We start from the raw sequence: 16,063 nt of genomic DNA on the forward strand, positions 1-16,063 counted from the left end.
CTAATGTTATTGTAATTCACCGATCCTCCAGCAGAGAGCGACGGCAGCACTGACCTGGAACTGAGCACTGATGCTGGGCGGTTTCTTCTTCTTGTGCAGGTGGAGCAGAGACTTGGTGATGCGGTCGTGGAGCGTCACGCTGCTCAGGTAACGCAGAGACTTCACGTCCAACAAGTGCTGCGTTCACAAAACCAGATGATATATGAAACTGTGTCTCTAAACTGATACCTGGTTTATCAATCTATCTTTGATTCTGAAGATGCTGTCATGTTGTGTCATGTTTGTGTCTTACCTTGGGAAGGCTCGGCTTGCTTTTGATGTTTTTGTTTCTCCTACAGGTGAGAAATATGGTTTTATTGAAAGATATTAAAATAAGAATTCAGTGACATTTAAAAGAGTACGTAAGAGTAGTAATTTTAAAAAATATATGCAGTGGAAACAGAGACAACCTCCCTTTTAGTGCATATATGTTTCTTCCTCTGAATACTACACTACCCATAATGCAAATGGATTTCCCTAGGTCCTCCTGGATTGGATCAGAACACTGTTGCTCTTGCTCATGTCCACTTGTACTAGCTAATAGAGGTGGCTAAATCTTGCTGAAAGGCCATAAAAGGGTGTATATGTCGGGGCGAAACTCCTAAAACAGGAAAAAAACACATTTCTGGCACATTATAACTATATTAGTATGAATACTAGAGCCTACAGTTGAGTGATGCATTATGATTTTAAATTCATCAGCTGAGACCAACAGATCTGAGCCAATAGTTTGTAGACAGATAGGTAGAAGAAATGTAAAAACAAATCACTAGCAGCTAAAGGCTGGTGTGAGTTTCTGTGTTTCTGTGTCACTCACAGTAGGATGCCCTGAGCTCTCTCCAGGAGTTTACTGCTGGTCGAGTTGAGGAAGATCCCGTCTTCTTCAAGGGCGGGACTTCCTGTCGAGGACACACGACCAGACCTGGAGCTGCGACCGTTGCAGCTGACGCCATAGCCATCCCTACAGGAGGGAGGGGACGGAGGGAGAGAGACGGAGAGAAGGGGGAGGAAGAGAGGGAGCGAAGAGTCATTTGAGACAACGTTAATATCTGAAATGCTGCTTGTTGCCGTTTTACATTTTGATTTGTCACTTTGAATGGAGTCAAACTCTCTCTGTCTTTGACTCAGACTGAGGTTTCCTCAATTTTTTTTTCCTGTTAAAGGATTTTTTTGGGGGGAAGATTTTTCTTATCCGAGCAGAGGGTCTAAGGATAGAGGGAGTCGTACGCTGTGCAGATTGTAAAGCCCCTCGAGGCTGAACCAAATGCCCGTATGGAAATTGGAAAAAGGGCTTTTGTGTATTCTGCACCCTCGGCATGAAATATGGTGCAGAAGGACTTGAAACTCAGTGGTCTTGTTGAATGCTTTTAATTCCAAAATTAAAGAATTTGGAGCAAATTCTTTAAGATGTCAATGTTTTTAAATTCATCTAGTCACAAAACTGACTCAATTTTAGTTTCCTATTTTTCTATTTTTCCTATTTCTGTCTGTAATGATGTGTTTTTATGCTGCTGCCTGTCTCGGCCAGGTCGCCCTTGGAAAAGATATTCTTAATTTCAACAAGGACTCCTGGTTAAATAAAGGTTAAATTAAAAAACAAAAATGTATTGGGGTTGTGCTCACCAGCTGGCCTTCTCATTCAGGGCGTTGGTGCCTTGAAGATCTGACAGAGGTGTTCGGGGATTCTTCCTGGTGATACCTGGATGGCAGGAGAGGAGAGAAAGAGACATATGAGATACAAAGCTCACTGGATTTATCTACATCTTCATCTCCAATCACAGCATGAAGATCCAACTCCCCCATCACTTCATCTTTATCATGCTTTATCAACTGCTTTTATCATGCACATACTGTATTTTGCACAGAGCTTTCACCCATATCATCCCAGCTACCCTCCCTTTATCCCTCTCTATCTGGCTACCTACCTTCATCCACTACTAAAGCTTCATCTTGCTCTCGTCTTAGACTGGCTTTACTTTTCCCCAGTCGGCCCCAAGCGTTGTGTGTGAGAGAGAGAGCGTGTGTTTCAGTGGTTTTGGCAGTGGGACATTAATGCCGATGGAGACATTACATATGAAAACAAGCAGCTAATGAGCTGGGTGTTTCCAGTTTATATTTGTGGTTTTCTCTTGTAAAAGTCTAAACACACTACTTTTACTAAGCAATGAATTATTTCACAGCATTGGGGTCAACTCTGTTTTCTGTTGCAACACATCCTCATACAACGGTTCATGATGATATCTTAACAAAGGTATTCCTCATTTTTCGTGTGTTTTAAGTAGTAGTGTACAGTCTTTTCAAAATGAACTTCTTTCACAGGAAACAACTTGTTTAGGTTTAGGCAACAAAACTACTTAGTTAGGTTTAGGAAAAGGGTTTGGGTTAAAATAACTCCGGAAGTAACTTAAGTACGGAAGTTACGTGACAAATACATCAACGTTGACTTCTGGTTTCACACATGGTACAAAAAACGGTCTCCTGGGCATGAGTCAGCTGTTTTTTGACCCACCCACCATCGTCATCAATAGTAAACACGCACACACTTCAGTGAAGGAGATCCCTGAAACTGTCAAGATACTGGATGGAATTAAAGGACTAGTTCCACATTTTGGGAAATACACGTATTCGCTTTCATGCAGAGAGTTACATGAGAATATCGACACCACTCTGATGTTTGAACGGTAAATATGAAGTGACAGCAAGCAGCTAAATAGCTTAACTTAGCACAACGACTGGAAACAGCTGTCCAAAGACAACAAAATCGGACTATCCAGATTACAAAAGCAATGGTTGAAATTGATGCGGCAGAGGTGGAGAACTTTTACTCCCTACATCGAGTCAAACTCATTGATTATATAAAATATGCACGTAGTCTCTGTGACGTCACTCATAGCTTTCTGAAGAGCCGTTGTTAAGCTCAAAAATTCAGCCCCTGTACAGTTGGCATGAATGGAGATATTAGCTATAGAGACCAAAACCGTTTTTGTAGCAGGCTGTAAACATGTTTATTTCTGCTGTAAAGTCGGACATTTGAACATGAGGGTCTGTGGGGATTGACTCGCTTTTGGAGCCTCAAGTGGCCACTTGAGGAACTGCAGTTTTTGCCACTTCCACCTCGGCTTCATTTCTCGGCACCAGAGGTTGTTGCTTAGTCAAACTTAAAAAATGCTGTATCCTTTATTTCCCATAACACAACATGAGTGTCTTTCCATTAGAAACTAAAAGCCTGGTAAATGCCCACATCTTCCAAACCCAACGCCATCAGATTGTAACACAGGATTTCCGTTGATAGTCTCCAAACACAAGGCGAGATAACCTCTAATGACATCAACAGGGTTATTTTTATATTTCTCCAGAACCACAAACGATATCAGGCAACTGTTTTTACAGGCTGAGTAGTATAAACCATGACTAGTACACTGATGTTGATGTGTAAAATCAGTTTCCCTTTAATGGAGGGAAGTCTGGGGAAATTCCTTGGAAATCAGTTTCAGTTAATCCCACTGGAGTTATGTGTGGAAAACAAAGTGCTGTTTTACAACATGAGGACACGTGACACTTGGAGGTTTAGGCACACGATAACACACTCAGCCACATGTGCGAAACAATAACGTACACATCTGTGTGACAAAGGACGACCAGAAAATCCGAGGGCCTCAGTAAAACCCTGTCGCTTAACGCGGGACGGATCCATTTGTCCGATCACTCATGCGTGGGAATAAAAGTCTCTGCGGTTAGGAGAGTCAATGGGACCAGAGCTCAGAACGACCCTGATGTCTGATTTCCAATATCTTATTATCAGCTGTAATAAAAGCAGCTTACTGAGGCTGAAAATCATCAGCGATCCATTATTCTCAATTTGACCACCAGCGACGTTTTTCAATACAGCCTGGAATTGATTTCCTTGATTGGGTTGAGCTCAGTGAGCGGCTTCTGATTGGGTTTTTAAAAATAGGAGCACTTCTCACTTCAGCTCACCTCAATTCAACAGACTTTCATCGACAGGAATCCATCCCATCATAAACCCCATTACCAGGGAGCATCTTTCTAATACTGCTTAGGTGAGTTAGCGGCTGAATTTCACTCCAAAATATAATGAATGCACGTAAAAATGTAATTTAAGTTGATCCTGAAGAAAAGGAAGCACTTCTGAGGAAAAGCTCTTAAAGGGATAGTTTGGGTGTTTTGAAGTGGGGTTGTATGAGGTACTTATCCAGAGTCAGTGTGTTACCTACAGTAGATGACAGTCGGTACACCCCCAGTTTGGGGAAACAGATAGAGGTTACCGACACCAGAGCAAAGCAATACAGTGCTGTGGACGGGGACGGCAGCAAAACATTTTGTAGCCACCTAAAAAAATCCATATCAGTTTAGGTGTACGCTATATTAAGAAAATTTTTCCCATGACAGCTATTGAGTCTATGTTTCTGACGGGGAACTGAAGCCGTTATCTATGCTCTTTCCAAAGAAACCAGACTCCATTGTAAAAAACAGTAATTTTATCTCGTAGAACACAGGAGTTGCTGGTTTCCCTTCGCCTCAATCAGTTAGTTAAGTTTGTTTGTGTTATTTTGTGACCCTGGTTAGTTGGTTAATTTGGCTTCACATATTCAGGCCTTAGAGGGTGCCGTGGATCTGCTATGATCTTGTGAGCTAAATTCATGGTGTACTGGTCTGTCACACAAATAACTTTTTTTTGTATTGAAGCTAATTATATTTGAAGTGTATTTCAGTAACACTGTCTTCTACCTTCTGAAAACAACTGTTCTCACTGAAGCATTTTGAATAAAACTTAACGTTACATAGTGGTTATCTTAATATTTTCCTTTCACGTCTGTCCTTTCTCCTGTCCTGTCATGTCTTATTTTTAAGGGAATTTCTCATTGATTAAAAGAAATTGAAATTGGACGACAATACTGCAAAAATGTGTGAAAATCAGCTTGCAGCACAAAAAAGCAACCTTGTTTTCACTATTTGTTTTTTATTACTTTGAGCGGCTGTGACTGAATTGTGGCTAAGCAGACACACTTTTGGTTTTCTGTCCATTGTGTTTCTATCAGCAGAAACATGACCTGCTTACTGTTAGCTGAGAAGCTCCTGCAGCAGGAAACAGAAGACCTTCTTGATACGATACAATAGTGCGGAGAGTCTTGAGGTATTTGGACTATTACTTACTGTATTTCTCGTCTTTGCATCTTTGAAGGATCTCGAGGCTCCTCTGGTGAACCGGGTGATGAAGGAAACTGAAGCTGTCGACAGTTTTGACAACAGCACAGGGAACCGCTGCATCGTTCCCTAAAACAGAGAGACAGAGAGAAGAAGAGACTTAATGTTTGGCAATGAAGCATCTCCATTTCAGAATAGTTTTACATGACAAGAAGAGAATAATAATGAATAAAAAGGAGGAGATGAAAAGGAAAGTAGAGTGAGAAGGTGAATTAATAAACAGGAGAAGAAAAGCAGCAGAAACAAAACAAAAGGATGACGAGGAAGATAAGAATTAGAGAGAGAAAGAACAAAGACTCAAACTCCTCTGAGATAAAGTCACTCTGCTCTGAAACACTCCTCCCAGTTTGTGAAAATAAACACTGCAGAAGAAGAAGATCAAACCCTCTCTTCTTCCTCCTCCTTCATCAACAGCAGCAGAAGCACGACTCACCTCCTCAAACACACCCTGTTGTTCTTGGCCCAGTTTGAACAGCAGTTTGGACATCACAGTATGAGCACAGCTGTCTTTACGCTAATGAATTACAGTTACAGATAATCTACTATTTTATAAACAGTATAGTAACAGTATATGGAGCTCACAATTATTGTTGGCTGCTGCAAAGTTGAGAGATAAAAAAACAACATTTGAGTAACTCCAGTTTAAATGCAGGAGTATGTATTTTGGATGTATTTCGGGTTCAAACTGAGTTTTAATCATGTAACATGACATAATCAGGGCTGCAACACATGCATATTTTCATTTTAGATTAATTACTTGGATTTCTATTTGATTTATTCATTGTTTAGTCTATAAAATGTCGAAAATTAGTCAAAATAGCCATTAAAGACCCCTAAAATTGCTTGTTTTGTCTGACTAACAGTCCAAAACAAAGAAAGATATTTCACTTACAATAATAAAAAACACATTGGAGAAGGTGTAGAGAACATTTCTTTGGATTTTTTGCTTTGTAAACTACTTAAAACAATTAATTTATTATCAAATTGTTATTGTCAATCGACTTATCAATGAATGGACTAAAAGTTTAAGCACAAAGTAAAATGAAATAAATCAAATATAATTTGTTTCTGGGGATTTGCAAGTGATGTCACCTCATACTGGACTCTGCAGAAGGTTAGATTGATGTTTAGTGACAAGAAAAACTGTATTTTCTTTACTGTATTTGGTCTTAATTTTTTTCTTGTGTAGCTTTAAAGCCATGAAAACTTGTTTTCAAATCTTAAGTATTTCTTTGTAACATAAAATATTCATGAAATAGGCAACAATATAGAAAAATAATATATTACTGTGTTATTAATTAGAAGTTTAACAGTCAAAGCTAACCTGCTTCACCAGGACTGTTTGGTTTAAACAGATTTGATTGGCAGTAACTAAGCAACCCACCAACTGTCATCACCTTCTCATTCTAATGCTGAATCCTGATTGGTGCACAGAGGCACATGACATCAGCTAAACGGAGACCATGAAAAAAGAAACACATTTTAGATCAAAGTGTGTTAAAGTAGGATCCTAGGACTCACAGTAAGAAGCAGAATGAGAAAACAGGTTTTTAACCTTTAACACTATAATATAGGATTTAAAGATGTTTCCTCACCAGTTTTTTTGTGGGTGTGCCTGCGGCCGGCCTCCCTAAAAGCCACCAGGGCTCTGAAGTAGGATCGCAGCACGGCCCAGCGGAAGGTCGCCACGGGGTCGATTCCCATCAGGCTGCAGATGAAGGCCTTCTTGCTGCTCTTGAGCAAGGCCACAATGTCGGGACGCATGTGGTCAGTGTTCTTCTCCCTGAAGTCCTGAATGAAGGAAAGACACATGTGCATCCAGTTACTCCTCTGATGACTGAGGTTGAATCATAATCATACACAGACAACCATAAACTGTCTGTTTCTTTATCCTCTTATTGATATTTTATCATCAAAAGAGCAAATTTAGTGCGTATCATAACATCAAGATAGAAAAATCACAAATCATAAACACAAGCAGAAAATGCTGCTTCGTTCAGGATGGTGTTTTTTCTTGTTTGTTAAAAGCCAGTTGGCAGCACATTAACGTGCAAACATTTCACTGCCGTTACTCCACAAGTAAAGGAATAGGAGTTAGATGAGAAGATCTATACTATTCTCATATCTGTTAAAGATGAAGCTTAGCGGTTAGTTTAGTATAAAGACTGGAAACAGGGGGAAACAGCTAGCCTGGCTCTGTCCACACTGGAAACAACAGCTCCCATCAGCACCTCTAAACGCTAAACACGTTCTAAACACGTTATATCTCGTTTTTTTATCCATACAAAAAAACAAAATGTAAAAATGACATGCTGTGGTTTTATAGGAAGGGGGGAGTGTTTTTTGGAGGAGTGCAGTAACTTCTTGGAGTCTCTGTTCTCATGGTAACGACAAGAAAAGTGAGTAAATACGCAACATGGCGTTTTTTTTTTTACTTTGGTTTTTGTCCAGATTGAACGAACGAGATGGATGTGTCAAACAAACCAACGTATTCTCATACAACGGCTCGTATGATATCTTACGAAAAGTTATTCCTCATTTTTCCGTGCGTTTTCCTACAAATGCCCTCCAGTCTTTTCAAAATAAACTTCCGTCTTCACAGGAAACAACTCTGTTTGTGTCCTGTGTGAAACCAAAAGTGTGGACTTATTTACGTTGACTACTTAACTAATGTATGTAGCTGAATTTACGAAACCCTAAACATACTTATTTAACCCAAAACGTGATCTTTTCCTAAACCCCACTAACTAGTTTTGTTTGAATTCAAAACGTTAACCGTGTTTAAAACTGCGACCGTGTGTCCGTATGTGATGAGCGAGGAATGTGAACGATATTGATACGTAAAAGGTTAAAATGCGTACATCTGACATGTGAACTGTCCTTAACAGTGGCATGCTATTTATACGCCTTCCCATGAGATCACGTTAGGTGGGCAGATTTTGGCCAGAGCCAGGCTAGCAGTTTCCCCCTGTTTCCAGTCTTTATGCTAAGCTAAGCTAACTGGCTGCTGACTCCAGCTGCATATTTAACAGACGAACATGAGGGTGGTATCGATCTTCTCATTCCGAGCTGGAGCTTTGGAATAAAAGGCAAATATCTGAAACATCAGCTTCTGAAGCGAATGATCTTAATTATAGCAAAACAGTTATACAAACTAGAAATACATCATTCATTCATATTTGTTTTCATGTCACTTTCCGTACACCTTTCACTTCTTCACATTAAATATGAGGTGCAGACAACACCTCATACAAAGAGTTAACCGCCCTCTCTTCTTCTGCTTCACGTGTCTGTAAGCGATTAACCACTTTGAGTGAAGCTGCGTTATGATAACAGAGCTATGAACTATAAACCAACATCTTCTCCCTCCGTATGATTCGAGTCAGCTGTGTGCTCACTGCCGAGCCAACGTGGGACACATTTCACCACCGTGGCTCTCGCTACACAACTCACACCAAACAACTCCTTGGCTCTCAGCAGATACGGGATACCTCTCCACCTCCACGATAACCAACTGTTATGGATTTATATTATACAGTCAACCAACAATATGCTCGCCCCATTCCAGCACATGTGCTTCTTATCAAAACGCAGCTGGGAAGCGAACAGGGAATTTGATTTAGCTGAAAAAAAAAAAATAGGTCGACGGAACAACAAGGAGGTCGGCTGCAGAGATTCAGAAAGGTTTAAGTGAAGCTTCCTTCACCAGTTCAGAGCTTCGATTTTAGACTTTTACCACACAGACTAAAGTTTCATTTACATCTTTAGAATTAGGAAAAGATCCAATCCCGATTTACAAGACACAGCACACCAGCTTTAATTTTGCTAACGCTGTGTTGTTATTAGACTTCCTCTAACATACTGACATGTAACACTCCTCAGCCCTGTCTCCTAAAAATTACATTCCCATACGACCAGACTGCGTTCTCAGTTACGTTTGGAGAGAGACATATTTTGTCACGGATTACGTTTGTCTATGATTCATCACAAATACGAAGTACAACAAGCGACGCGCAGAGCAGGGGACGTAGTATATCGAGCGACCATTAATGAAATTACGTGGAATAGTAACGTTATTGAAAGTTACATGTTATAATAATGAGCATAACAAGCAAGAAAGTCCACTACTATTGGTGGATGGATCAAACAAACATGGGACTTTCCCCGAGAATACCGTTGTTCATGTCCCGTGTGAAACTAAAACACTTTTTATAAATAATGTAACAAATGTAGTCAATTTAAGCCAATCAATGATGTTTTTTACTAAACCTAACCAAGTAGTTTTGTTGCCTAAACCTAACTGAGTGGGGTTATTGCGTTTTTTGTTAAACGTTAACCATGTGTTTAAAACTGCGACTGTAATCCGGGAGAAAATACGTTTCCCTCAAAACGTAACTGAGAATGCAGTTTGGTTGTATGGGAATGTAATCTTGTAGCAGACAGGGCTTCACACCTACACAGCAGGTTTGACACTCCTGTGAAGTACAAGGTTATTGAGGAACTGCTTGACTCGCATCGGCAATTTTCTGAAGAAAGACTAAGAACATTCTTTCTTCACAAAATTGCAGCTAGTTGTGCTGGAAATGTATCTTTATTAAGTCACCCTAAGAAAGATAAAATCATGCAAAAGTAGATACAATTAGCACATCCGGAGCCTCCCAGTTGTCAAACCTCCAAACAAGTTTCTAAATGTGATTCCAGCCGCTGCAGTTTTGGAGTTTTTGCTGTTAATTTTTTCACTTGGGTTAATACAAAAATGTATTGCACACTGCAGGATGCTTTTGATGCAGTTAACTGATGTGCAAACAATATAAACACACTAAACTTCTGTGCACTCTCACACATACCGACACACCAGAGCATCTCACCTTGACTCCGTACTTGACTTTACCAGCGTAGTGTCTGATGATGAAGGCGGGCTCCATGACAGCGGGGAACTCGATGTAGCTGTTTCCTTCATGCTGACGCTTGAACTTGTCCAGCAAGGTCTGATTGGAAGCCTGGGGGAAACTAGAGGAAACAGAGACTTTAAATCAGGCGCACGTTGAAAATTGAAATCTAAGACTCTAAAATGAATAAATCTCTTTAGACTTTATGCACCACAAAACGTTTTCTTTGGGAAACTCTTGGACACTTATTTCGCATTTTTAAGTCTGTACAAGAAAAGGGGAAGTAGGGCTGCAACTAACGATTAATGTGGTTGTAATCGATTAAGCTGTTGATTATTTTCTCGATTAATTGTTTGTGCTATAAAATGTCAGAAAATGGTGAAAAATATGTTGATCAGTGTTTCCCAAAGCTCAATATGACGTCCTCAAATGTCTTGTTCTGTCCACAACTCAAAGATATTCAGTTTACTGTCACAGAGGAGTAAAGAAACCAGAAAATATTCACATTTAACAAACTGGAATCAGAGAATTTAGACTTTTGTTTCTTAAAAAATTACTCAACCTGTTTAATCGATTATCAAAACAGTTGCCGATCAATTTAATAGTTGACAAGTAATCGATTAATTGTTGCAGCTCTGAAAGGAAGCTAAACACAGTAGCATATACAACCAACTATTCTATCTGTAGCAGCGGATGGTTGCACCCTGCATTTCTCAAAGTTTAAGGATCAGCATCTCTAACTCCTTTCCAGAGACTCTGTCACAAACTTAATGCTCAAATTTAACCAAAGTTGCAGCACTTCTACTTTCACATTCTTCTTTTGCTTTGCACATTTTACCCATTTACATCTAACCTCAACATATCTAAAGGGATGTTCCACATCATCTAAACCTCTCCTCCCTGAAACACACTCCTGGCTGAAGTATATCCGCAGGGGTCTTAAAGCTTGATGCTGTTACTGTAGAAATGAACCCCCACACTCGCCCCCTATCCTGCAGTAACCTAATCCATCTCTCCAGAGGCCCCGAAGACCCGTGAGCTCCACTAACTGTGAATGATGAGATCTCTTGTTTCTCTCTGTGTAATCATTTAGCATGAAGCTTCTTCCTGTGGCAGCATAAACCCCTGGAGAGACCCTGTCCCCCTCATTTTTTTCTTTAGAGATCCCCCTTTGACCCTAATTCTCCAAAAGTGGTCCCCCCTCTTCACGCACACACACACACATATATATTTCTATACACAAACATACACACACCATTTGGTCCATTCCATGCGTTATTAGATCCAGATGAACCAGCTACACTAAGTGGCAAGTAAGATGACAGCTAACATAGATAAATATGGCTGTGTGTGTACCGCCTGATGTGTTTTTATGCGAGGGGGGCGGGAGAGTGCATGGTTTGATTTATGGAAGAGAAAGATGCAGAGTGCTGACCTGCAGGAGGAGAGCGTTTCACAACAGTGACGGGAGAGGAAAAAACGTGATCCAGAGATGCTGGCGGAGGAATAAGCACGTCTTTATGCTTTAGTTAAGCTCCGGTAGAAGCCCCCGTGTTGGTATCAATCAAGCTAATGAGGGAAAGTCCTGCACAGGGAGCAGTTTGTCTCCTCCGTTCACCAGTCGGCCGCTAAAGGTGCTTGTGGAGGGTGATATCAACATGGAACGCTACAATGAGATATATGTGCTGCTTTCCACAACGTTCAGAGAAGCTCAGGATGTAAATTATAAATAAGTCAATAAGGCATTGGAAACCTACAGAAGGAAAAAGATATCTCACTAAAACCTTTACAAACAATTCTCTGCTTTCCAATTGGTGCCTCTAATACGCCAAACAACCACCAATAATCAAGAATATCTAAAAAGTAAAGATCACATTTTTTTTTTTCCAGTGGTGAACTAAATACTGCTCCACTCACTCCTCCCTTTCCAAGCGTGTCGGAGAACTACGGTGGCCTTCAGGTAACGTAAAAACGCAAAAGGCTCTCTCTAGAGCTAGAGCTTGGTTTGTCCGTTCCGTAGAAACGTGGCGGAGCAACATGGTGGACTCCGTGAGGAGAACCCGCTCCCTATGTAGATATGAAGGACTCATTCTAAGCTAACGAAAACACAACGATTCTTAGTTTCAGCTGATTATACACGAGTGAAAACATAGTTATGAATATCATATTCCATTTCTGCCAATAGATCCCCGAAATCCTACACACGGATCCTTTAATGTTTTCAATAAACCAAATTGGTACCCATTATAGACCAAACAACCACCAATAATTTGATATATTTTCATAGTTCTCTGGGTTTCTTGCGGTGTTTTATAATTGAGTTGCCTCACCATGCATGTAATACCTAAATCATTACATTTACAAGCTTATTAAACTTCAGTGGCGCTACATCACACAGCAAGCGCCACATATTTAATGAGTCACAACACTGATAACTGGAAAGATGCACTCAGTAGAGTACAGATCTCCGCCAGGTTTGTCTGCAACGACCACTGCGGTTATGTTTGATTGAATGAATATAACCCACAATTGAATAACCCCCGTCTAGACTGCAAATGTATCAGGCATGTTTTTGGCTTTCACGTCTCACACAACAGATACTCTTTCATTGTAATCTATGCAGATGTCTGCACAGACTCACCGTTGGCCATCTGGACTTCAATGGCTGTGATCAGACACTAACCAATTCCTGATTTGACTTTTCTAATAAATCCCCCTCCTCAGATTTGACACTATATGTTATGAATTCATTTCATCTCTGAATCTTTTTATTTTTTTCTAAATAAGTAAGTAAAATAAAATTAACAAATGAACCAAGTTATTAAATCATCTCAGTTTAACAATGTCATCATATCACCCATCACAGAGTTAGCCTAGTTTAGTTTAATTTAGAGGATTCCAACCGGAAGAACTGTACTAAAGTTTATTTTAAAGTTATTCGGCTAACTGCTGCTCCCTAAAGTATGAACTCTAGTTCAGCAGGTGGCGTACTTGCACTCCTCGTCCAGCAGGTGGAACAGCGCTGTGGGTTTCTTGCTGATGAGGTTGAGGCAGCCGCTGTTGTCGATGTACTCGATGTTGTGCCAGGTGATGCCCTCCGCCCGGTACTCCTCCTGCAGAGGAAACACAGAGGAAGGAAGACTTTCGGGTCAGTAAACACTCGAAGGGCAAATAAGTCAGAAGTTCTGGCAAAGCTGTTACAGAGAAAACGGCATTGTGGCATCTTGCACTGAGAGATTCAAGTAGTTTTCAACAACTATCAGGTGATCAACCTGCTCTAAACTTGACTAAGAGGCACCCTGACTATTATAACAGGTAGCAACGTGTGGCTCACATACACCAGAATTTATTATAACTATGCATACTCTTTGTGGTATAAAACCAAAAAGTCCAACTAATGCTTTGACAGCACTAAAACCTGAATCCCCACAATGAAAACACCTGGCTGCTTGTAGATTATTAGTAAAACCACAGTCAGTTGGGGATGTCTATGCGCCCCCAGCAGCCAATGACAACTGAAGTATATGACCCATGTCCTCTTAATGGGAGAAACCAGTGAGAGACACCAGTTACAACCCCAATGCCAGCTAGGAGGAACAGTAACGTGGGTGACGTTCTCCTCTCCCTGGAAAGCTACTGTTGAGGTACATATGAACACATCCAGTAGCTTCGCAGGTCACAGTGCGTCTTACTGTTGGACTGCTGGAGAAGAGCATGCACACTCAGCAAACCAAAGTACGGCGATAAAACTTAAGGGTCAGCACTGCCGAGGCCGGCAGCCTATAGCTGAACAAAAATAGAAGAAAAGGAGGAAAATCAATAACAACAATGATTAAAGCGCTTATGGCAGCAGCTTCTAGATGCTGCAAATGACAGAAGGAACAACAAACTGCTAATTCTGCTGTTCTTAAAGCGCTGCCAGTAGTTAGATGAAAAGCAGCGGATCATTATAAACAAAAGGATTTATCCCTCTTGGAAGCATGAGTGTGCTCAGAAAATGTGATGCCAATATGCCTTTTAGATTATGTAATATGTTGACAAATTGCTCCTCTTAGGGACATAAATGTATTCATGGTGTTTTACACTGATGTTTCCTATGGGTGCCATGAATATGCTCACTGATTTCATGAAAACCCACCCAGTTGTTATTATGGACTGAGCTGTCTTTGAGGGTGATTTGTGACCTGATGCCAGCGCTAGACAAAAGCACCAGCGCCACTTTTCAAAACATAAGTTACAAAGGAGAAGGAAAAGAGAGTTGCAGAATAGCAGAGACGGTGAAGACAATATAGTACAAAAACAAGGAGATAAAGTGTAAACCATAAAATACAAAAGTTATAACCTCAAGAAAAAGCCAAAGAAAACAAGTGGGGTTCAAGATGCTTTTTGGTGATCAATTCCAAATCCAAGAAACAGAAAAAGAGTCAACAAATCATTAGGAATCATCCTCTAGGAGCCACAAATATTGATGCTAAATTTCATGACAATCTAGTCTAAAAATGTCAAGACGTGGACGAACAGATGGACCTACAGCTCCATCCTTAAGGTGTCAGTTTGCTTAAAACAAAGGTCTCAAACACACACACACACACATACACACACATACACACACACACACACACACACACACACACACACACACACGTCTCTGATGTCAGAAAATGGAGGGACTGCATCTGATTGGCCAGGTACAGGTATGTATGCAAAGGTGAGAAAGTAAGATGACACTACTTACAAATGAGCCCACCTCGAGGGCTTCGTCCAAAAATCGCATACCATGCTCTACATACCCAATATGTGTACTATCGTTCAACATACTTTTGCGTGAATAAACACTAGCATGTATCTTTTTGAACGCACTGAATTTACTTTGTCACTTCCTGAGAGCCTCCTTGCCAATTGGAGACGTGTAACCATGGTAACCCGTGCCAACCTCATTTGACCAAAACAACAGTTTGTGGGAATCATCGTCATAGTTCAATCGAAGCGTTATTGATGTTACAGAGCTGTCCGTCAACTTCTGCTATGAAGGTTGTCGTCCCTACCGCATTGCATTGTGGGATATTTATGCCGCCATAGTGTCCAGTGTTTGCATACTGTAATATTTCACCGGAAATGTGCACACTATTGGTTTCATACTAAGGTTTCGGACATACTAAAATATCTCACATACTCTTCTAAATAGCATGTTAGGGTGGAATTTCGGACGCAACCAAGCATCCCGGCCTTCAGGCAGTCACAGAACAACCAGCATGCACTGGAATGTGCACAATGATTGGGGCTGACACTAAAACGAGCTGTAAAGTGACGGTTTATGTGATCATGAAATTCAAGTTTGTGTGTTAGTATGTGCATACTGTATGTATTTGTACGTGTGGTATGTATGTCTCTACATTTGCACGCTGGTACCCTTTTGTATCTATGGGTGTGTGCATGTGTTTTTGATCCCAATTACTAAAATGAGCCAACAGTCAAGTATTCAAAGCAGCACTAGAAGATATTTAACACATGCAACACGTTTGCCTTCTTCATTTTTAGGCTGCTGAATCACTGACGAGGCATTCGGAACATGTGGTATGTTTGGTGTCATTCAGCGGTCGCACCGGATCCAGCAAAACAACAAACGTCGCCATAAAAAAACGTTGCATGCATGTGTGTGCTTTTTGTTTAAATCTCACCGAGCCGAGCACTCGCAGATAACTGACTCAGTTCATCTGGCTGACTTTGTTGAGTCTGTGAGCCAGTTTGTGAACACGTGTGTTGACTCACAGAGACAATTAGATGCAGACACACAGATAGAGAGATAAACACACATACTTCTGCACCAATCAGCCATTTCATTACATACACACATTTACGTAAATAGCTGGGCCCTGCAGACAGACGACTGCGAAGCTGTGCCTCAGCAT

General features: G+C 40.7%; 1 protein-coding gene across 19 annotated transcripts in view; it reads right to left on the bottom strand.

Moving 5' to 3' along the window:
* Window positions 1-16,063, bottom strand: part of LOC141766740 (unconventional myosin-IXAa-like) — a 166,069-nt gene that overhangs the window by 25,891 nt on the left and 124,115 nt on the right. For all 19 annotated transcript variants that reach the window (XM_074633854.1, XM_074633850.1, XM_074633848.1 and 16 more), the window contains 8 exons: window positions 13,146-13,267; window positions 10,134-10,275; window positions 6,861-7,056; window positions 5,215-5,334; window positions 1,663-1,738; window positions 857-1,000; window positions 293-332; window positions 55-177 (listed from right to left, as the gene is read on the bottom strand). In XM_074633854.1, the coding sequence (XP_074489955.1) occupies window positions 55-177; window positions 293-332; window positions 857-1,000; window positions 1,663-1,738; window positions 5,215-5,334; window positions 6,861-7,056; window positions 10,134-10,275; window positions 13,146-13,267 (963 nt within the window). The remainder of the gene's footprint in view (window positions 1-54; window positions 178-292; window positions 333-856; window positions 1,001-1,662; window positions 1,739-5,214; window positions 5,335-6,860; window positions 7,057-10,133; window positions 10,276-13,145; window positions 13,268-16,063) is intronic.

The sequence above is a fragment of the Sebastes fasciatus genome, chromosome 4 (assembly GCF_043250625.1).
Source record: "Sebastes fasciatus isolate fSebFas1 chromosome 4, fSebFas1.pri, whole genome shotgun sequence".
Classification (NCBI taxonomy): Eukaryota; Metazoa; Chordata; class Actinopteri; order Perciformes; family Sebastidae; genus Sebastes; species Sebastes fasciatus.